The sequence below is a fragment of the Echeneis naucrates genome, chromosome 7 (assembly GCF_900963305.1).
Source record: "Echeneis naucrates chromosome 7, fEcheNa1.1, whole genome shotgun sequence".
NCBI lineage: Eukaryota > Metazoa > Chordata > Actinopteri > Carangiformes > Echeneidae > Echeneis > Echeneis naucrates.
The window spans coordinates 2,370,371-2,386,547 of NC_042517.1; the positions used below are offsets into that span (position 1 = coordinate 2,370,371).

The 16,177-nt window shown below is 41.6% G+C and overlaps 4 protein-coding genes across 4 annotated transcripts; 2 read left to right on the plus strand and 2 right to left on the minus strand.

The window, feature by feature from the left end:
• Positions 1-841: 841 nt before the first annotated feature.
• Positions 842-5,202, plus strand: LOC115046363 (V-type proton ATPase subunit S1-like). The gene is made up of 10 exons (XM_029506681.1): positions 842-973; positions 1,964-2,084; positions 2,449-2,523; positions 2,616-2,809; positions 2,927-2,964; positions 3,060-3,145; positions 3,229-3,455; positions 3,585-3,620; positions 3,794-4,025; positions 4,160-5,202. The coding sequence occupies exons 1-10, from the start codon at positions 852-854 to the stop codon at positions 4,370-4,372; spliced, it is 1,344 nt and encodes a 447-aa protein (XP_029362541.1). The 5' UTR covers positions 842-851; the 3' UTR covers positions 4,373-5,202.
• A 398-nt stretch (positions 5,203-5,600) lies between these two features.
• Positions 5,601-7,909, plus strand: LOC115046686 (protein pitchfork). Its single transcript, XM_029507209.1, has 5 exons — positions 5,601-5,750; positions 5,894-5,989; positions 6,192-6,325; positions 6,407-6,524; positions 7,844-7,909. Exons 1-5 carry the CDS (start codon positions 5,601-5,603, stop codon positions 7,907-7,909), a joined length of 564 nt encoding a protein of 187 aa, XP_029363069.1.
• An 82-nt stretch (positions 7,910-7,991) lies between these two features.
• On the minus strand, positions 7,992-13,007 carry taf8 (TAF8 RNA polymerase II, TATA box binding protein (TBP)-associated factor). The gene is made up of 8 exons (XM_029506891.1): positions 12,859-13,007; positions 11,535-11,694; positions 10,719-10,817; positions 10,573-10,635; positions 9,800-9,924; positions 9,463-9,610; positions 9,241-9,383; positions 7,992-8,493 (listed from the first exon to the last, which is right to left on the minus strand). Exons 1-8 carry the CDS (start codon positions 12,904-12,906, stop codon positions 8,353-8,355), a joined length of 927 nt encoding a protein of 308 aa, XP_029362751.1. The 5' UTR covers positions 12,907-13,007; the 3' UTR covers positions 7,992-8,352.
• Positions 13,008-13,880: 873 nt separating this feature from the next.
• Positions 13,881-14,748, minus strand: g0s2 (G0/G1 switch 2). The gene is made up of 2 exons (XM_029507020.1): positions 14,636-14,748; positions 13,881-14,512 (listed from the first exon to the last, which is right to left on the minus strand). The coding sequence occupies exon 2, from the start codon at positions 14,490-14,492 to the stop codon at positions 14,145-14,147; it is 348 nt and encodes a 115-aa protein (XP_029362880.1). The 5' UTR covers positions 14,493-14,512; positions 14,636-14,748; the 3' UTR covers positions 13,881-14,144.
• Between the last annotated feature and the right edge of the window lie 1,429 nt (positions 14,749-16,177).

Sequence of the window (16,177 nt, forward strand, 5' to 3'; positions counted from 1 at the left end):
GATCCCATAAAGAGTTTGGTTTATATATAAGTTTTATTTAATTTTTGCTTATCTGATTTATAAAGAACAACATGCAGTGACATAAATCAGTCACAAAAAATAAAAAGAGGGCCGCACCAGATTTAGCAAAACGTTAATTTCCATCTGTAGTCCTAACATAAAAGCCAGACACAGTGCACAGTACATAATTTACACCAATCCTATACAACGCCTTACAATAGATACATAATGCTCAGTATGAAGGATGTGAAATGTAATGTGCAAGATTTGCAAAAGTGCACAGATAAATAATATAAAGCGTGTGGCATAATGAATGTAACGTGTCTTGAAGTATATTTGTTATAAATACAATCTGATTTTATATTATTTGAATAAAGGCCTGTTAATCAGACATCCCCTTTCAGAACATTAGGCTGCCATTCAGTTTTTCTACACTTGGACCTTTGGATAATTAAATCACATTCACCTTCCCAACTATCAAATACTGAAAACAGTCGATTCATATTAAACACAGCTGGGAAAACACACTGGGTACTTTAAACTTGTCAGGATTTTTTTCCTTTCAGACAATTAACCAGCTGTGAAGAGAAATTGGTGTGTTTCCGGCGAACTGGGGAAATAATGAAACTACTCATCAGCGATCAACAGTAAACCTTTTGTTTTTCCAGGATGCTTTGGGAAGGGGGAAGTGACCTTGAAGACTAAAAGTGACAGTGACAGTCTTTAAGGGAGAAAACTAGTTTTTCGTGGAGCAGACTTCAGCAGCTGCAGCAGGAAGTGCGGCTCTGACCGCACATGATCGTCAGGTGGTCCGGATCACGTGACTGGAGCCTTTGCGGAAGAGCGGAACGATGTCCGGATCGAGGTGGCCGAGTAAAGCGGGACTGCCGGCTCTTTTGGCCGTTTTCTCCTCGCTTTTCGCCGCGGGGAGCTCCGCAGCTCAGGTGCCGCTTCTGCTGTGGTCCAGTGACGGGTAACTTAATTTAGTTTCCACTCTTTAAGTTGTCAAATCAGACTCGTTTGTTGTCACCTATCCTCGGCTAATGCTAATGCTAGCACTAGCACTCGTAGCTAGTCGTATTTCTCCTTCCAAGACTGTTTATTTTTATGTTATTAACCTGACAGTGTCATAAAAAATAAAAAAAGGCAGGCAGGTAAATCTTCAACTACTTGGTTAAAGTTCAATTACAATCAGAATAGGTTTTTTTTTTTAGCGGAAAGCTAAAGCAACATCTGCTGTGTAACTTATCTGCTACTTTTAACACGAAGGTGGTAAAGGAGGATTTTACTGAGCAGACAGATGTTAGGGAGAGAAAAGGTGGAAATGTAGTGACACAAGGCCACAGGATCTTTGTGTGTTAAGAGTGAAATCTCTGATATGAAACAACACAAAGGTCTGTAAGTCTCACACATTTGTTGCAGGCGGATATTTATCTTAAACTAGTGTTTGTTGGTGTTTATCAATACCCAAATACATTAAGTGTAATTGAAGTGTAAAGTGTAATGTGAAGAGACATCGAAAGGACACCGGCCTTCTCATCCTGATGTTAATATATGTTTGACTGAGCATGTGGTGAAGAAAAGACAAAGGGAGGACAAACGTGAGCTTCAGACTATAACAAAATGTAAAAATCAGATATGAAATAGATGCTGCAGAAACATTTCTACAGTAGGATTGTCATTTTTTAATATGACATCAAGGTTTATACTAACAATGAATTACTCTCGCATCATATAGATTCAGATTTTCTGTGGTGGATTATTGAGATGCTGTATCTAAGTGTGAATAAAAAACGTATTGTCAGCAGTGATTGATAGAAATGTTATTTTGGTGGCAGCGATTAGCTGACATGAGATACATGATTTCATTGGATGATGGCCTTTTGCAGGACTAATGAAATGTTCACTTATGTGTTGAGGTACAAGACGTCACAATTTGTCCTTGTCTTCCTTGCGTGTTTAGCCTACCACCACTGGCCACATCTGCCGAAGGTCACGTCACATCCATTGACCAGCTGACTGCCTATCTCACCGCTGCCTTGGGCTCTGGCCCCCACACTGTGCTGCTCTTCCTTCAGGACAAGGTCAGTCCCTTAGGGATGAGAATTGTATCGCTGCTCTGTAGTAAACAATGTACAGTAAGAGCTAAATCACTGAGATTTTCGACAGTTGGAAAGCTTGTCCTTGGATATGCCAGTAGTGAGTCATTTGTTGCTGCACTGCAGTCCCACGAGACACTGTGTAACAGTCTTTTTATTCTGGTTCTCCAAAGAGGTTTGGCCTTACTTCCCATATCCCAGTTCCTCTATTATACATCTATTGCTCCGGTTTGTTCTGTGTGTTTTACGCTCCTGGTCTTGATTAATGTTTCAGTCTTTACAATTTTCACAGCTTTAACATACTGATGTAGGCGGACTGTCATATTTTATTTTCTTTATCGGTGCTCAGCTAAGCAAAGATGACTTCACAGTCTTTGGTGGAGTGTTTGGAAACAAACAGGATGGTGCCTTTCAGAACCTTGAGGTAGGGCTTTTTTTTTATCATGTACATTGATCCTAAATGAAGATGATTTTTGTCAGACTGCCAGGCCTGATAATTCTCTGCACCTTTTACAGGCTGCTCTTCGATCGTCCTCCTCATCAGTCACGCTTCCAGCCTTAGAGTGGTCGGGCTCCTCTGCCGTCCTGCCTCTGCTGCAGGAGAAGCTTGGTGTCTCGCCTCTGCTTGTAGATGCTGACACTCTGTCACATTTGAGCATCAACACATCTGTCAGCAATCTGTTGCTCATCAATCTTCCTTATTGTTCTGGGTGAGACGTTTGTTCACTGCTGTGTTTCAGCTATTGTTCTCTTTTTAAACTAGACATGAAGAAAGTTAACAGTTTGGTTTTTTTTGTTGTTTTTTTGTGTTTTTTATCGTTTCGTAGCTCACACAAGTCTTGCAAAGAAGTTCTGCATAACAATGGTAAATTTTAACAGTTAAAAGAATTTCTGTGTCAAATTGTAAGCAGTGTGTAGTTGTTGACTTGGCATTACTTAAGTGTGTTTTATTTTCAACAGATCAGATAATTGGGAAAGTTCTTAGTATCATGAAATCCCAAAACATCTTATACACTGCGATCTACACAGGAATCCAGCCATCACGAGTAAGATATTCTCACAGGCATCATCACTGCTATCGTATTAAATCCATGGTGTAGTTTAGTAATACAATATCATGTTTTTACAGGTAATTTCAGAGATGTCAGTGCCTGAGCAGTCTGTGGGCCGCTCTTTGCTCCAAGAAGCTGTGACTAATGCCAGCATGCCCATCATATATCGTGTTTCTGGGAGTCCCTGCATAATGCTGTGGGCTGAGCATATCATCCTCACCCTCTCGCCGTCTGGGCCCGGGATCGACCTCGCTAAAGAAACGGCTTCTGTGGAAGGATCTATGTGTAACGGCAGTTACTCGCTGTAAGACAGTCTTTGAGTCCTACTGAGAGATATTAGTGTTAGTGTTGATTAGTGTTGATGAGGGAACTTCAGTTTATTGATATTTATTGACAGAAATTATTCCAAATGTATGTCTCTCTCCCTGTTTAGGCTCCACCTCAATTATTCATCAGGCATAACACTAAGGTAAGACATTGAACAACCTAAACACAGAGAGCTGTGAGGTAAAGAATTATTAATCCCGAAAATAACAATAGTAAACGTTCTTCACGTTCCTACCCATGAATACGAGTTGTGTTCCTGTATATTGTGTTGTGTGCTGTTGTTTTGGTACTCAGCAGTATTTTGTTGATCCCCAGTTTTGCCATGAGTCAGCGGTTATATCCCGTGTCTGCACGGAACTGGTTCACCCTGGACTCTGTGCAGCTGCAAGTTAACGACTCAACTGTGTCGTTCACTGGGAGGCGTGGCATCTACGCCCCTGCAGAGTATTCCTTCCACTGCCAGACCGTCAGAAACTACCAAGACGGGCTACTCGTGCCAGACCCGAAGACACCGAGCCAGTGGAGGCTTGATTTTGAGGACTTTCAGGTACAACTATTTTGTTGAATTTTCCTTAGTTCCTTTTTTGGACATCGTTTTTGGCTAAACAAATTAATATTTCAATGCTTCTTCTTCTTTTATTTATTTTTTTATTTTTTTATGTTTTTTTTTACTGAATACAGATTCAGGGCTTCGGTTTGGCAAATGGGACAAATTTCTCCTACGCCAGTGACTGTGCAGGGTTCTTCACCCCAGGGATTTGGATGGGGCTGCTGACCTCGCTGCTCATGTTGTTCATTTTCGTGTACGGTCTGCACATGATTATGCAGTTAAACACCATGGATCGATTTGACGACCCCAAAGGTCCATCGATTTCAGTGCCCCAGACAGAGTGAATCACTCATCACACACAGACACAAACTCCTCAGTCTTTCAGTGCCTCCTATTACATTGTGGACATGGAAAGTCCCTCTTGGCCATATAACATTTTTGTTGTTGTTGTTGTTGTTGTTGTTGTTTTTGGGCCTTTTTCATGGAAATTGTTTGTCGGGAAGAATTTCTTTTCCTCTCACATTCTTTCCTAGAGTTTTCTTTTCTGAATCTTCCCACAGATTGTATTTGGGATACTGTTATCCTGAATGGCACATTCCATTTAATCGCTTCACATTTGCAAGTGCCAAAACGGATGCACCTTTATCTTCCCACAATTCAAAGTTGATTTTGTGTGTCTGTGCTAAAAGATATTTTTCATGTTGCTGTTGGCCAAAGTGGACTTTTCTCCTTAAAATAATTTCCGCTCTCACCAGAGGATGCCTTCTGTGCCAATATGAATGTCATTGCTGAATGCTGCAGGACCTTTTTCAGACCTCAGTTATTTCTTTTATGTCTGTTCTAACTCAGCTGTAATTTAAAGACTACTGTTCATGAAAGGAGTGCCTGTACATAAAAATGAGACTGTAAATTTTCTGAAATGTTTGTTCTTCTGAAATTGCCTTACAGAAGCATGTTAATGCTTCCTCTTGGTTTAATTGTGTTTTCACTCGTTCGGTTCAATTACAGAGATGCATCTCTGAATCCAAAGTTATGCTTACACTTAATTTATTTAATGTCCTTTGTTGCATTAACAAATTCAACGATTTAACGATTACTCTGTTCTGCTTTTGTCAAATGTGCAATTAACAGCCTGTGATTTACATTGTGTTCAATTTAAAATAAAGCTAAAAATTAATTTAAGTGATTTTAGTTTTACATCTGTCATAATCTCTTCAGAAATTTTGAAAACGTTTTTAGGTGAAAAAAAAAAAAACACCTGCTAAAATTTGAAAGTCTTTTCTGAAAATGCTAAAGATGTTAAGTGATTGGAAGGAAACGAAAGGAATTTGACTTTCATTCTTTATTTTACTTTTTATTAATATTTTGATCGTTGAAAACAACATAAAAACGTGTAAATGACGTCAACACGGAAGTGCCACCCGCTCCGTCGCCATGGTTACAAACGGCAACACGACGCCAGTCATGGCCGCCCGTTCCGCTCACCGATTAGCTTAACGTCTCCTGCGGTGTTGTTTTTGGGTTGTTTTCTTATTTTCTTCAGTGTTTTCTCACCTCTGGATGTTGTCCCAAATGTCGGCCACTCCGCCTCAGAGAGTGTTTTTTGGCAGCTGTCAGGAGAGGAAGCTCCTTCCGCTCCATTATGCTCCGGATCGTCTGGGAAACCAAATGTTACGACAACAGGCGCCGCATATCGGCCCTGGTTGCTATGACAACCACCAGGTTTGTCTGTTATTTATCTCCACCAGGATTTAACTATTATTATTATTATTATTATTATCGTGCTCCTGTTGCCCATTTAAATTTTAAATGAACAATGTGCAGTTTATTATTATTATTACTAATTGTTTTCATTCTCCTCCCAGTTTGGCACCATCATGTATGACTTGGAGAAGATACCACAGAGTAAAAAAGGATATGGCCTCTCTGCGAGGACTGCAGCACGCTTCCCCTGTCAGAAGGTATTTATTTCATTTTATTTAACATGGTACATTGTAAAAGAGGCTGATGAGAGTGTCCGAAGTGTTTTTCGCAGCTTGGGTTTACAACACTTTATTTTAACCCAAGTGTTCATGTTTGTGTCCCCTTGTGAATCCTCCGACTTCATTCAGCTTTGATATAAAATTGCTGCAGAATCCCTTTAATGTGTGGTGGTGTCTCCAGACAGTGACCCCTTCGCCTCAGCAGTACCAGCAGGATCAAAGCCAGTCCAGGATCCCCCCTCCTGGGAAAGTACCTTTCAACTCAGCCACACAAAGGTTCAAAACCACATCACGTGGGGCTGAGGGCAGTCCAGGGTGAGATGTAGAGCAACACGGGCCCAGCTCTCTGCTGTGACACCACTGAGCTCAGCTGACATGTGCTGTTTCCTGATGCAGCCCTGGGACTTACCTCCATGATCCAGTAACAAACAGGAAAGTGTCCTGGCCGATGAGCTTTGGGAGACCAGACTGGTCCAGACTGCCTCAGCTGGAGAAGAAGTCACTTAGGGTGAAGGTGGGTACAGCAAACTCCATTTCATGGATATGATTGAGCTCCCTTTGCGTTTTGACTCCCATATGTGTGCATTCAAAGTTTTATGTTTTCTGTTCAATCAATACCGATAAAACTCTTGATTGTAGGCTTGATTTTAGACCCAAAAATGTTCATTTTATTTTCATAGAGCTGAATTTTCCTGCCTTGCACATTTGCCATATTTAATGAGATATGTGCATTTCCTTTCTGGTTTCATATCTGCTATAGGACGCCACAACCAGTAAATGTTTAGCAAAGTACAGCATAAACAGTGGTGTCTGGAATTAGAGGGAACCATCTGGATCTAGTTGTTCATCTCAAAAAGTAACAATTTCACCAACTAGTGTTTCTTAAATGTACAAATGAACATCGACCTCTTAACTTCGTTTGTTTCACCCAAACACAAGGCAGCGCGTTAAGATACCAACCTGCGGTTTGACAGGATTATGTGAGTGACTGTTTCTTGGCAAGGAGCAGTGACTTCCTGGAGTCACTGTGAGGTCGCTAGACAACCAGAGGAGGCTCCTGGTGGTGCCTGTGGCCAGCCAAGCAACAGTCCACTGTTAGTCCGTCTGTGTGGAGGAAACCATCTTGGCATATATTCATCAGAAAGCTTTATGCTACAACCATCCAACCAGTGGACACAGAGTTGTGCTAATGAAATACACAGAACCAGTTCTTGTTGACACTGTGGTATAGAGGAGCCTGCTGTTTGTGGATGTTAATTGTATTGCATTATACAGACTGCTCTTATTTTTCCAAGCATGTGTCATCCCATTGTGACACAACACATTGGTTTGAGTGTCACACTGTAGCCACACCCTTAAGGCATTCCCGGCTGTACCGTTATTTTTTTTTTCATTAAATGACACCTTAATATTAAAAATGAATATCACGTTTTACTGAAGAAGACTTGAAGCCAGAAGTTGAGACCGTGAACTCGTTAGGAAAATGATTGCTGAGGTAATAAATCCAGTAAGAAGTAATTTTTTACAGTCTGTGTTTTCACCCCATCTGTGTCAGTAAGGTTCAGCCAACTGACAGAAAATTCTCTGTGATGCAGTTCAGTCAAACTGTACCACAAATTGCAGCCTCTTCTAAGCGGTGTGACCAAAAACAACAAACCTCCATAGCTGATTAACAGGTTGAAACAATGTGCTGGTTGTGTTGAGTTTTAATTATAGGAGCGGTTTTGAGCTGTCATCGAATGCTGGGCCAAAAAATGGGAACCATTTCATGATTCCAAGTTGTGTGATGTGTTGTGTAACTCATTACCTGACACTCTTTCCTTTTCTTTCCAGCTAACCAATGAAAAGGACTTCCTGAAGCAGAGGAACAGGGTGGCCTACCTGAGTCTGTACTATTAACATAACAAGTCTTACTTTCCTAAACTTCCTTTCAGCAGAACAATGCTATGAGCCATTTCAAAGGGTAAGAAAAGCTGACTTAAAAAAAAAAAAGAAAAAGAAATTTATTTTTTCTTTATACACAGAGTGCCCAGACTCCTGTGTTTGTATATTACACTGTGATGTTCCTTACAAACCATGTAACACAAATTTTTAAACAAAGTGAGTGCCTTCTGGGGAAAAAAAAAAGATTAAACACAGAAAGGCAATAGAAGTCAGTCAGTAGGCCAAAGTCAACAGCAGTTCTGGTCCCAGCGTTGAGGAAAAGCAGCCTCTGGTCCGGGCCAACGCTGCAGGCATAAACACCAGGCCGCTCCTCCCCGCAGAGGGAATCGCTGACTGGACTGCTGAGAGCACCAACCACTGTGGCGAGTGTGAGTCTGTTGGTTCAGGCCAGTCCCATTTCATTTCTTCCTCCTCACTTTGGGTTTCTTGACCGGCCGGAGGTACGGGTTGTCGATCACGTTGTCCTCGCTGGCCTTCGTGGAGGGGACGCCGCCGCTGGGAGGAAGCATGGAGTTCTCTTTGTCGGCTCCTGGATCGTCCTGATTAAGGAAACGGAGAGAAGGATGGAAGTGGGCAGTTTAAAGGAAACGGGTTAATATGACCATTTAACTGATTCCATTTTCTGTGCATCTGATAAATATCATGTCTATGTGCTAAAGCTAAGCTAACTGTCTCCTGTCTCCATTCTTGACAAACAGTCCAACTCTGTCAGTTATTTTCTTAAATGTCATTAGTAACAAAAAACTTATTCATAACATAAATAACTGAAAGCAGTTATGAGAAAAGGCTAAATCATCCCCAAACTTTGATTCTGTAAAACACACAAATCTATTATGACCACCGACAGGGCCGGGAATTTGAATTCCAGCAACTCCACTGATTTCTGGGAAACCTACCCACAAAAACCAAAGATTTTTTATCCTGGTTATATGCAAATCTTTGTTCTCCAGTGACTGCTGCATGTACGAAAAACAAAGACGTCTTCTCTCACTGGCAGCATCGTGTAACTGCTGTAGCTCAATAAAACTAGACGAACCTTCATCTGGAGCAATTTCTGTTAATCTGATTTATTATTAAAATGTTACCACATAATCTAATATCTAATTACCTTAGAAAACCCTCAATTCTCCGTGTGAAGTTGAGTTTATGATGACAAATCCCAGAAAAACTGAGTTCACCCAGAATTTTAAACTTGAATGGGACCAACAATGTGTCTAAAACTCAGGGGTCAAAAACTCCTGACTGAATCAGATGGGAGGTGTAAAAAAAAAAAAAAAAAATCTTACATTGATGATGTTTCCTGTTGTGTTCTCGCTGTCGGTCTGGTCGTCCTGCTCAGAGGAATCCGTCTCCTCCAGCGTCTGCAGTTCCAGCTCAGATGGCAGGAGGGCGCTGAGATATGGGATGGTGCTCGGCCGCGCTGCGATCACTGACAGACAGTTTGAAGGGTTAGGAATCACGCTTCAACAGAGATGCACACGTCATATTTCAGTTTAAGAATGACTCACGTGGGAAGGCAGTGATGTCGTCTTTGAAGAGGCTCTGAGTTTCTCCGGTCTTGGCCATGAAGCGTGTGAGTGCTCGCTCCACGTCTCTCCTCTGAGTAGCTGCCTTCTCTCTCACCACCTGGTAGTCTGACACAGGTTCTCTGAATGTCTGCAGAAAGAACACATGTCACACATGATGGGTCATCATGCCTTTATAATGGATTCTGTTTTTTCTTTATATCAGATGAAATTTGGGGTTCAGCTTTGTGTCCTAAGACAAAAAGGGATTATGGACCGGCTCAATCTCCTGAATGGAAGCCAACCCGCAGTGATTTCTTTGAGAAAAGCTCTGACTCACTGGTGTTTTGATGTAGGTGTGAGGGTCAGGGAACTCTGGGAAGTGGCTGGGAATGTGAGCCGGATGTGTGCGTTTCTGTCCAGCTGACAGAGCTTTGGGAGTCACCGGGGAGTTCGTCACTGGGGCTGAAAACCAGAAAAAGAAATATTTGAAAACAACCTTATGTAAAGACCCAAAGCTATCTGAAAAAACAACTTTATTTCGTACGGAGTCCTTCTGGTGACATTCAACAAAAACAATAAGAAATAAAATGAAAATTATGGGTGGCCACAAGATAATTCTACTTTGTTAGCAGGAGAAATTAAGGATTCTACTAAATATTACTTCATGCTGAACTGCAATGGACTGAAGTATGCCACTGTAATTCATTCTGAAATGAAAATAAACTGAAAATTATTCTAAATTGCCCATATTTGTTGGAAAGAGCAACAACTTGCTCTGCACAACAGCCTCAGAATGAAAATGGAAATACTTAATCTCATGGCCTCGAGATAGTTAATGCGAAGCCGAGTTAATTATCTTGTGACTACGCATGTTTTTTTTTTTTTTTTTGTGAGCAGAGGGGCTACGTCATTTACTTCTCAATAAAACTAACTATACAAGTCAGATACAAATGTCAGCAACCAAACTTTAAATCTACAATCCCCCTTTATCTTATGCTGCTTCATCACTTCCTTTGTCTTCCTCTTGCGTCACCAAAACAAAAAGTTATAATTAAGTCAGTTTCAGAATTCATTACTGTCAGTAACGTGGAGGGCAGAGTGTGGACTCACGGGCAGTTATGACCATCCTCTGGGATCTTTTTGCATACACAGGCAGTGTGTCCACATTGAAACCTGCGGTGACACAAACAGATTAAACGGTGCTATGTTATGTTATGCTACCGGTGTATAATTCATCCGTGTCCTCCAAGACTTACCCATCTCAATGAGTGCGACCACAGTATCCGGCAGGGTGGGAATGCTCCTGGCTGTGTGCTCGCAATAAGCTTTTGCACATCGACCTATTTCAGTTATATCTGAGGGAAAAAAGGGCCAAAGCAGTATTTTAGAAATGTCTCTGCTAATAAACCTTAAAGATGCACAAAAAACTGCTGGGTGGTTATTTAAATTCATGTCTAGGTTTTTTATCCCACAGCAGAGACACTGTATATTTGAGACATCCGAGCTACGGTTGCATCTTTCTACGACATTAAATATTGATCCAGAACCACAGCTCTTTTTATTGTTATCTGTATGACTCCTAGTTTTGTCTTAGAAATGCAAATGTAGTCCTATATTTTCTGAGCGCTTCTTCTTCATCAAGTTTTTTGGACTCCACACTGACTACACATTTGGCATAAACACCTGAAGGCTAAACACCTAAACATCACATATGTGGCGGTGCAGCAGGTTAGTTAGCTTTGGACACTTGTATCTCTACTATGTGTGACTCTGTAACATGAAGAATATTGTTTGTTTTCCTCCCTGAATAAATACTGACAAACGACTTCAAGGGATAGTTTACACAGTCCATTATCTATTAATCAGTCATGCCATTTGTTCAGTATGTCACTGATACAGCATGCACTAAAAGCATCATTTGAATCTTTCCAAAATATCTCAAAGCGAAGTGAGCTGCGCTGGAGAAAAGCTGCAGAATATATTTAAATTTTGACACAAAAAAATATTCAAATATAGAGCTCTGAGGAAAACACACGTGTCACATCCTCAGTGCACGAGGGATTCATACATACAGCTCTGCATCATCTCAGTGAGCGTCTCCACCGCCGCCTTCTCGGCACTCTCGAAACCGCACTCCGTCAGCAGGGCGCTGACAGCAACCTGCAGGGTGCGGCGTCTGGCCAGGTGGTAGTTCTCTGCAGGGCTGGATGCTGCTTTGCTGCTGCCCCCCCGCTGATTAAAACACATGAAAGCACAGGAACGGGAGTGAGAAGATCCATCCTGGATGTTCAAACTACAATATTACTGTCTGTTTATTGTGTGCATTTGACATCTATTGCAGGTCTTTCCTGAAAAAGTCTCTCTGCTGCTCTTCCCATTTTCTGACATTTCTTTTCTCTGGTCTAAGGACTGAGGTTGCTGTATGCTGAAGCTTTTGATTTAAGAGGATATAAAAATGAACTAATTATAGATAGATTATTTATTGTCATTGCATAAAAATGAATGGAACTTTTATGGAAGCAATCCCCTCCACATATCAGCAATATATTTAAAATAATTTAACAGTTAACAAATAGTGGTCACAAAAAAGGGAATCAGTAACTTAACTACTGCTTCTAATGTTTGAATAAAGGCAGATTATTTGACTATTGGATGTTCTAAAAGATCTTACAAACTACAAAAAAATGCTTTTCAGATCAGCGGATTATGAGAACTGAATCTTGTATTTAAAGGTGGATTTTACAGGTCTAAGTCAGACTCTCACTTTCTGAACTGACCACAGGACATCACCGCTCTGGTGATATTTGGCAAATCAATCAGTGTAATAATTACAACTAATTTACTTTACATGTTTAGGTTCATCTGTATCAATGGATGATAAGATAGGATAGGATGCACCTGTATGGATGCCCCATTGAGCAAATTTAACTTTGGCACAGCAGCACAGTGGGAAACAAGAATAGAAACACAATCTAAAAATACATACACAATTAACATTAAATCTAGTCCTTTATGTGCAACATAGGGGGAAAAATCTTCATATTTCTATTGTTTAGACTGCAACAATCGCAAGCCTTCCGGTTCATGGCACATTAAGATGAAAAGAAAAGTTATTTCGGATGTTTGTGTACTTCATAATAAAAGTGATTTACAGACAGTAAACCACACTTCAGACTGACACATTAGCTTCATAAATACACGTCCCACAGCTTGTGCGGTGGCTCAGCAGCTTGGTGTTGGACTCAAATGTAAGATTAATTTAAGATATTCAAACGTTTCCCAACGTTTTGGGCTCCGGCGGGTCCGACCGCTAGCTTAAACCGCAGCAGACCCGAGTCTGGCGCTCAGGACGGCGGGATAAAAATAAAAATAAAATAAAAAAAGGGGGGTGCTCACCGCTCCGGCGGTCAGAGAACCTCCGGAAGACACCGCCGGATCCGCCATCGGTGTCCGTCTGCACTCAGCTGGTTGAAAAAGAGACGCCTTTACCAACAAAACAACTTTATTTCTCCGAGGAAAACCATTCAGCCGCCCGTTAGTAAACACGACTGGGACCGTGTGACGTCGCTTCCGCCCCCTGCACCGGAAGCGGAAGTTACAGCACCGCGTTCACTTCCGCCCTCTAGTGTTCGCTTTTTAAAGTCAACTTTTTTGGGTCAAATGGAGCTCAAATAAAGTTTTAAAAATAGAAACGAAATGTGTAGATTTAACAGCATTAAATTCGTCAGATGGAGGATCAAATGTATCAAATTAAGTGTTATCTTAACAAAAAAGGCTAATTAAAGGTAGCATGCAGGTTCCCTTTAATTAACAAACTACCAACTATATTTTATTCATGCTAAAATCAGAAAAATAAGTCTTGGTTAGTTAAATTAATCAAAGAATAAAATGTGACTTAATTAATGCTCACTATTAATAAACGTACTGTAGAAGCTTGTCCTTAAATATCCAAACTGACCGTTTATATTAATCTGTGGATTGAATATGTAAATGACCTCATTAGCTCGTTTTCTTGATTTGATGAAAGTTTAATAGGGAGAATTTGCTGAGAAGACGGCTCACCCAGTTGGAGTTTTGGGAGCGGTGTGGAGGTTCTTAACTCACAAACAATCTTTACCTTCTGCACTGTGAATCAATTTGTAGAGAAACCTTTGAAAATGGCATTTCTAGTCATGAAAACCAGCTCTTCCAGCGTAGTTCCACCTGTTTCTCCCTGCTGAAATGAATGTCTTGGGTTTTGGATCGTTGAAAAGTCAGTAATTTAAGATGTTTTTTATGTGCTCTCATGAGATAGTAGATGAATTGTTGAAGAAAATGATCCTTACTTGCAACCCTAATTCCGTTTAATCAAAAGACAGCTCTTTGAGGGATCCTCATAAAGTGCACAATAAGTTAAAATCACAACCTGAATCAGTTGCTCCCTGAAAAATAGGTTTATTAGATTGCAAGTTGCAAAATGACTTAACTCACACAGACTCCATCACATCACATCCACAATCATCTGCTGCCCAGCAGCCAGACTTTACTGTACCCTGCAGTGTTCAGCGTATCCACACATCTCAAATCTGATCTAAAACAACAAGTAAAAATGAACCAGTTCAACATGGTGATTTAATTTCCCACCACCTCCATCAACACTGTATCTGCAGCGTCCATTATTACATTAAGAGAGGAGAGTCTCCTTAAGCAGCATGTAAGCGGTTGGCAGAGTTTCTCCGCCCAGCAGTCACCAGATGTTTGGCCTTGGCTTCCATCACGACTGTCTCCATCGCATCGTTAACTTCAGGGTGAACCAAGGTAGTGTGTGACTTCACCACCAGCTTCTTCTTCTTCCTCTTCTCCATGATCGCCTCTACTGGTGCGTCCTCAAATGGCTCCGAAAAGGGCAGGAGAATCGTTTCCACCATTCCACCAATCATTCCCAGCATGGCCAGAGTGGAGCCAAGCATGTAGATCTTCACCAAGCTCCGGTTGGGCCTCTGGCTCAGCATCTCCTTAGCGAAGGGGATTATCTCGCTGATGGGTTCCATGTTTGTGTTTCTTGATTAGTCTGTTGTTGCAAAAACAGAAATGTTTGTCCAAGAAGCTTCAATTGACTTTAAAAAACTGGGCAGTCTGCATAAACAGAAGATCATCTGTACACTCTGTGAAATACTGATAGGCAGATACTCACATTATAAGCACCCCACAAGTTCTGACTCTGTGTTCAGTGCTCGGCCCAGTCAAGCGTTTGCAGGCAAAGTGGCCAGAGGCAGATCCGGCAATTTAAACACAAGTGGAGTCCCGTCAACTCCCACAGTGGTGACACAATGCATAATAATGAGGCCACTTGCACAGCAATTGCTTCTGGAGATGAGGGCTTGTTTGGGTGAAAGGGCAGCAGTTTCCAGGACAAGTAGCGAACCAAATGTTATATGTAGGTGAAACTGTGCATGTGTCATCAGGTGACTTAATTCTGTTTGTTCAAGAACTCCAGACATGCAGAGTGAGGCTAAAACAGAAAGCATCAAGGTGAAAACAATACCGGCTGCAACAGCAGCAATAAATCAGGTGAGCATTCAAACAACGCATGTTTCTGAACATTGAACAACACCAGTGATTGGTTTGTGTTGCGTGGCTTGTTACTATATACATTGACCTGAATCAGGAGAGCGTTAACGGTGTCCAATCACAGCAAAGGACGCCGCAGAAGGCCCGTCCCATTTATTGGTCCACAGATGCCTTTTTGACAACGGCATGGCTGCACATGGAATAACCCTTATTGAACACAGAGAGATAGGGTTTGTTAGAAGACAAGATTCAGCAGAATCCCCCTCATCATGCTGCCCTGAGCTGCTCAGGCTCACGTAAACAGTCTGTCAACGGAGCTGACAGTGGAGCAGTGAGATACTGCACGTCTGTGTGTCTCCTGGCCTGAAACACTCTTGCCCTTTGACCTCATTCGCTCACTGCAGGAGAGCGTGAAGTCAGATGTGAGTTGTGAAAAGTGTCTGATCTTTGGCACAAAGAGACATGTGTCACAAGTGGAGTGAAGATGACAGCTGGCCAACGCCATGAGGCGTCTGCATGCTGTGTATCCTCAACACGTGCACGCTGAGTGGGAGATGCTTTGTATCATAACAAACAGATGTGTGAGGTTGTTAGTCCTGACAGCAGCTTTATGGACCGTCTCTATAGCACCACGATCTTTGAAATGTCCCGGAAATGGCACATCCATGGTCCCATCAGCATGAATCTTAGTAACATTAGTGTTTTCATTTGTACAGTACTGATGGTTTATGGCCTTAATCGCTCAAAAACGAATCAAATCAGTCTCAGTTCTGCTTCATGTCTTGGAATAGCTCGCAAATATCAGCTATTTAAACGAAAATAGACCCAAAAACAAGGTGTGCACTGGAGGAGTGTGTGACTGACAGACGGTACAATCCCCTCCCTCCTCCTCAGCTCTGGCTTCTCTTGCAATATGTTTTATTCTGGTTTAAAAAGAAATCAGGATGATAACGGCCATATTATGAACTCAAGACTGCAAAACTGCAGGTCACAAACTCACAGGTAACAATGTGATCAATGCAAACATCATTGCTGTTAAACGTTAGCATGCTATCACCGTGAGCACGTTACATAATGATGTTTACGCAGGTCAGTTCCACACAAGTGCAAAGTAAGTGCCTCAAAATGGAAGAGGACAGGGCCAAAAAAGGTCGACCACCACCCA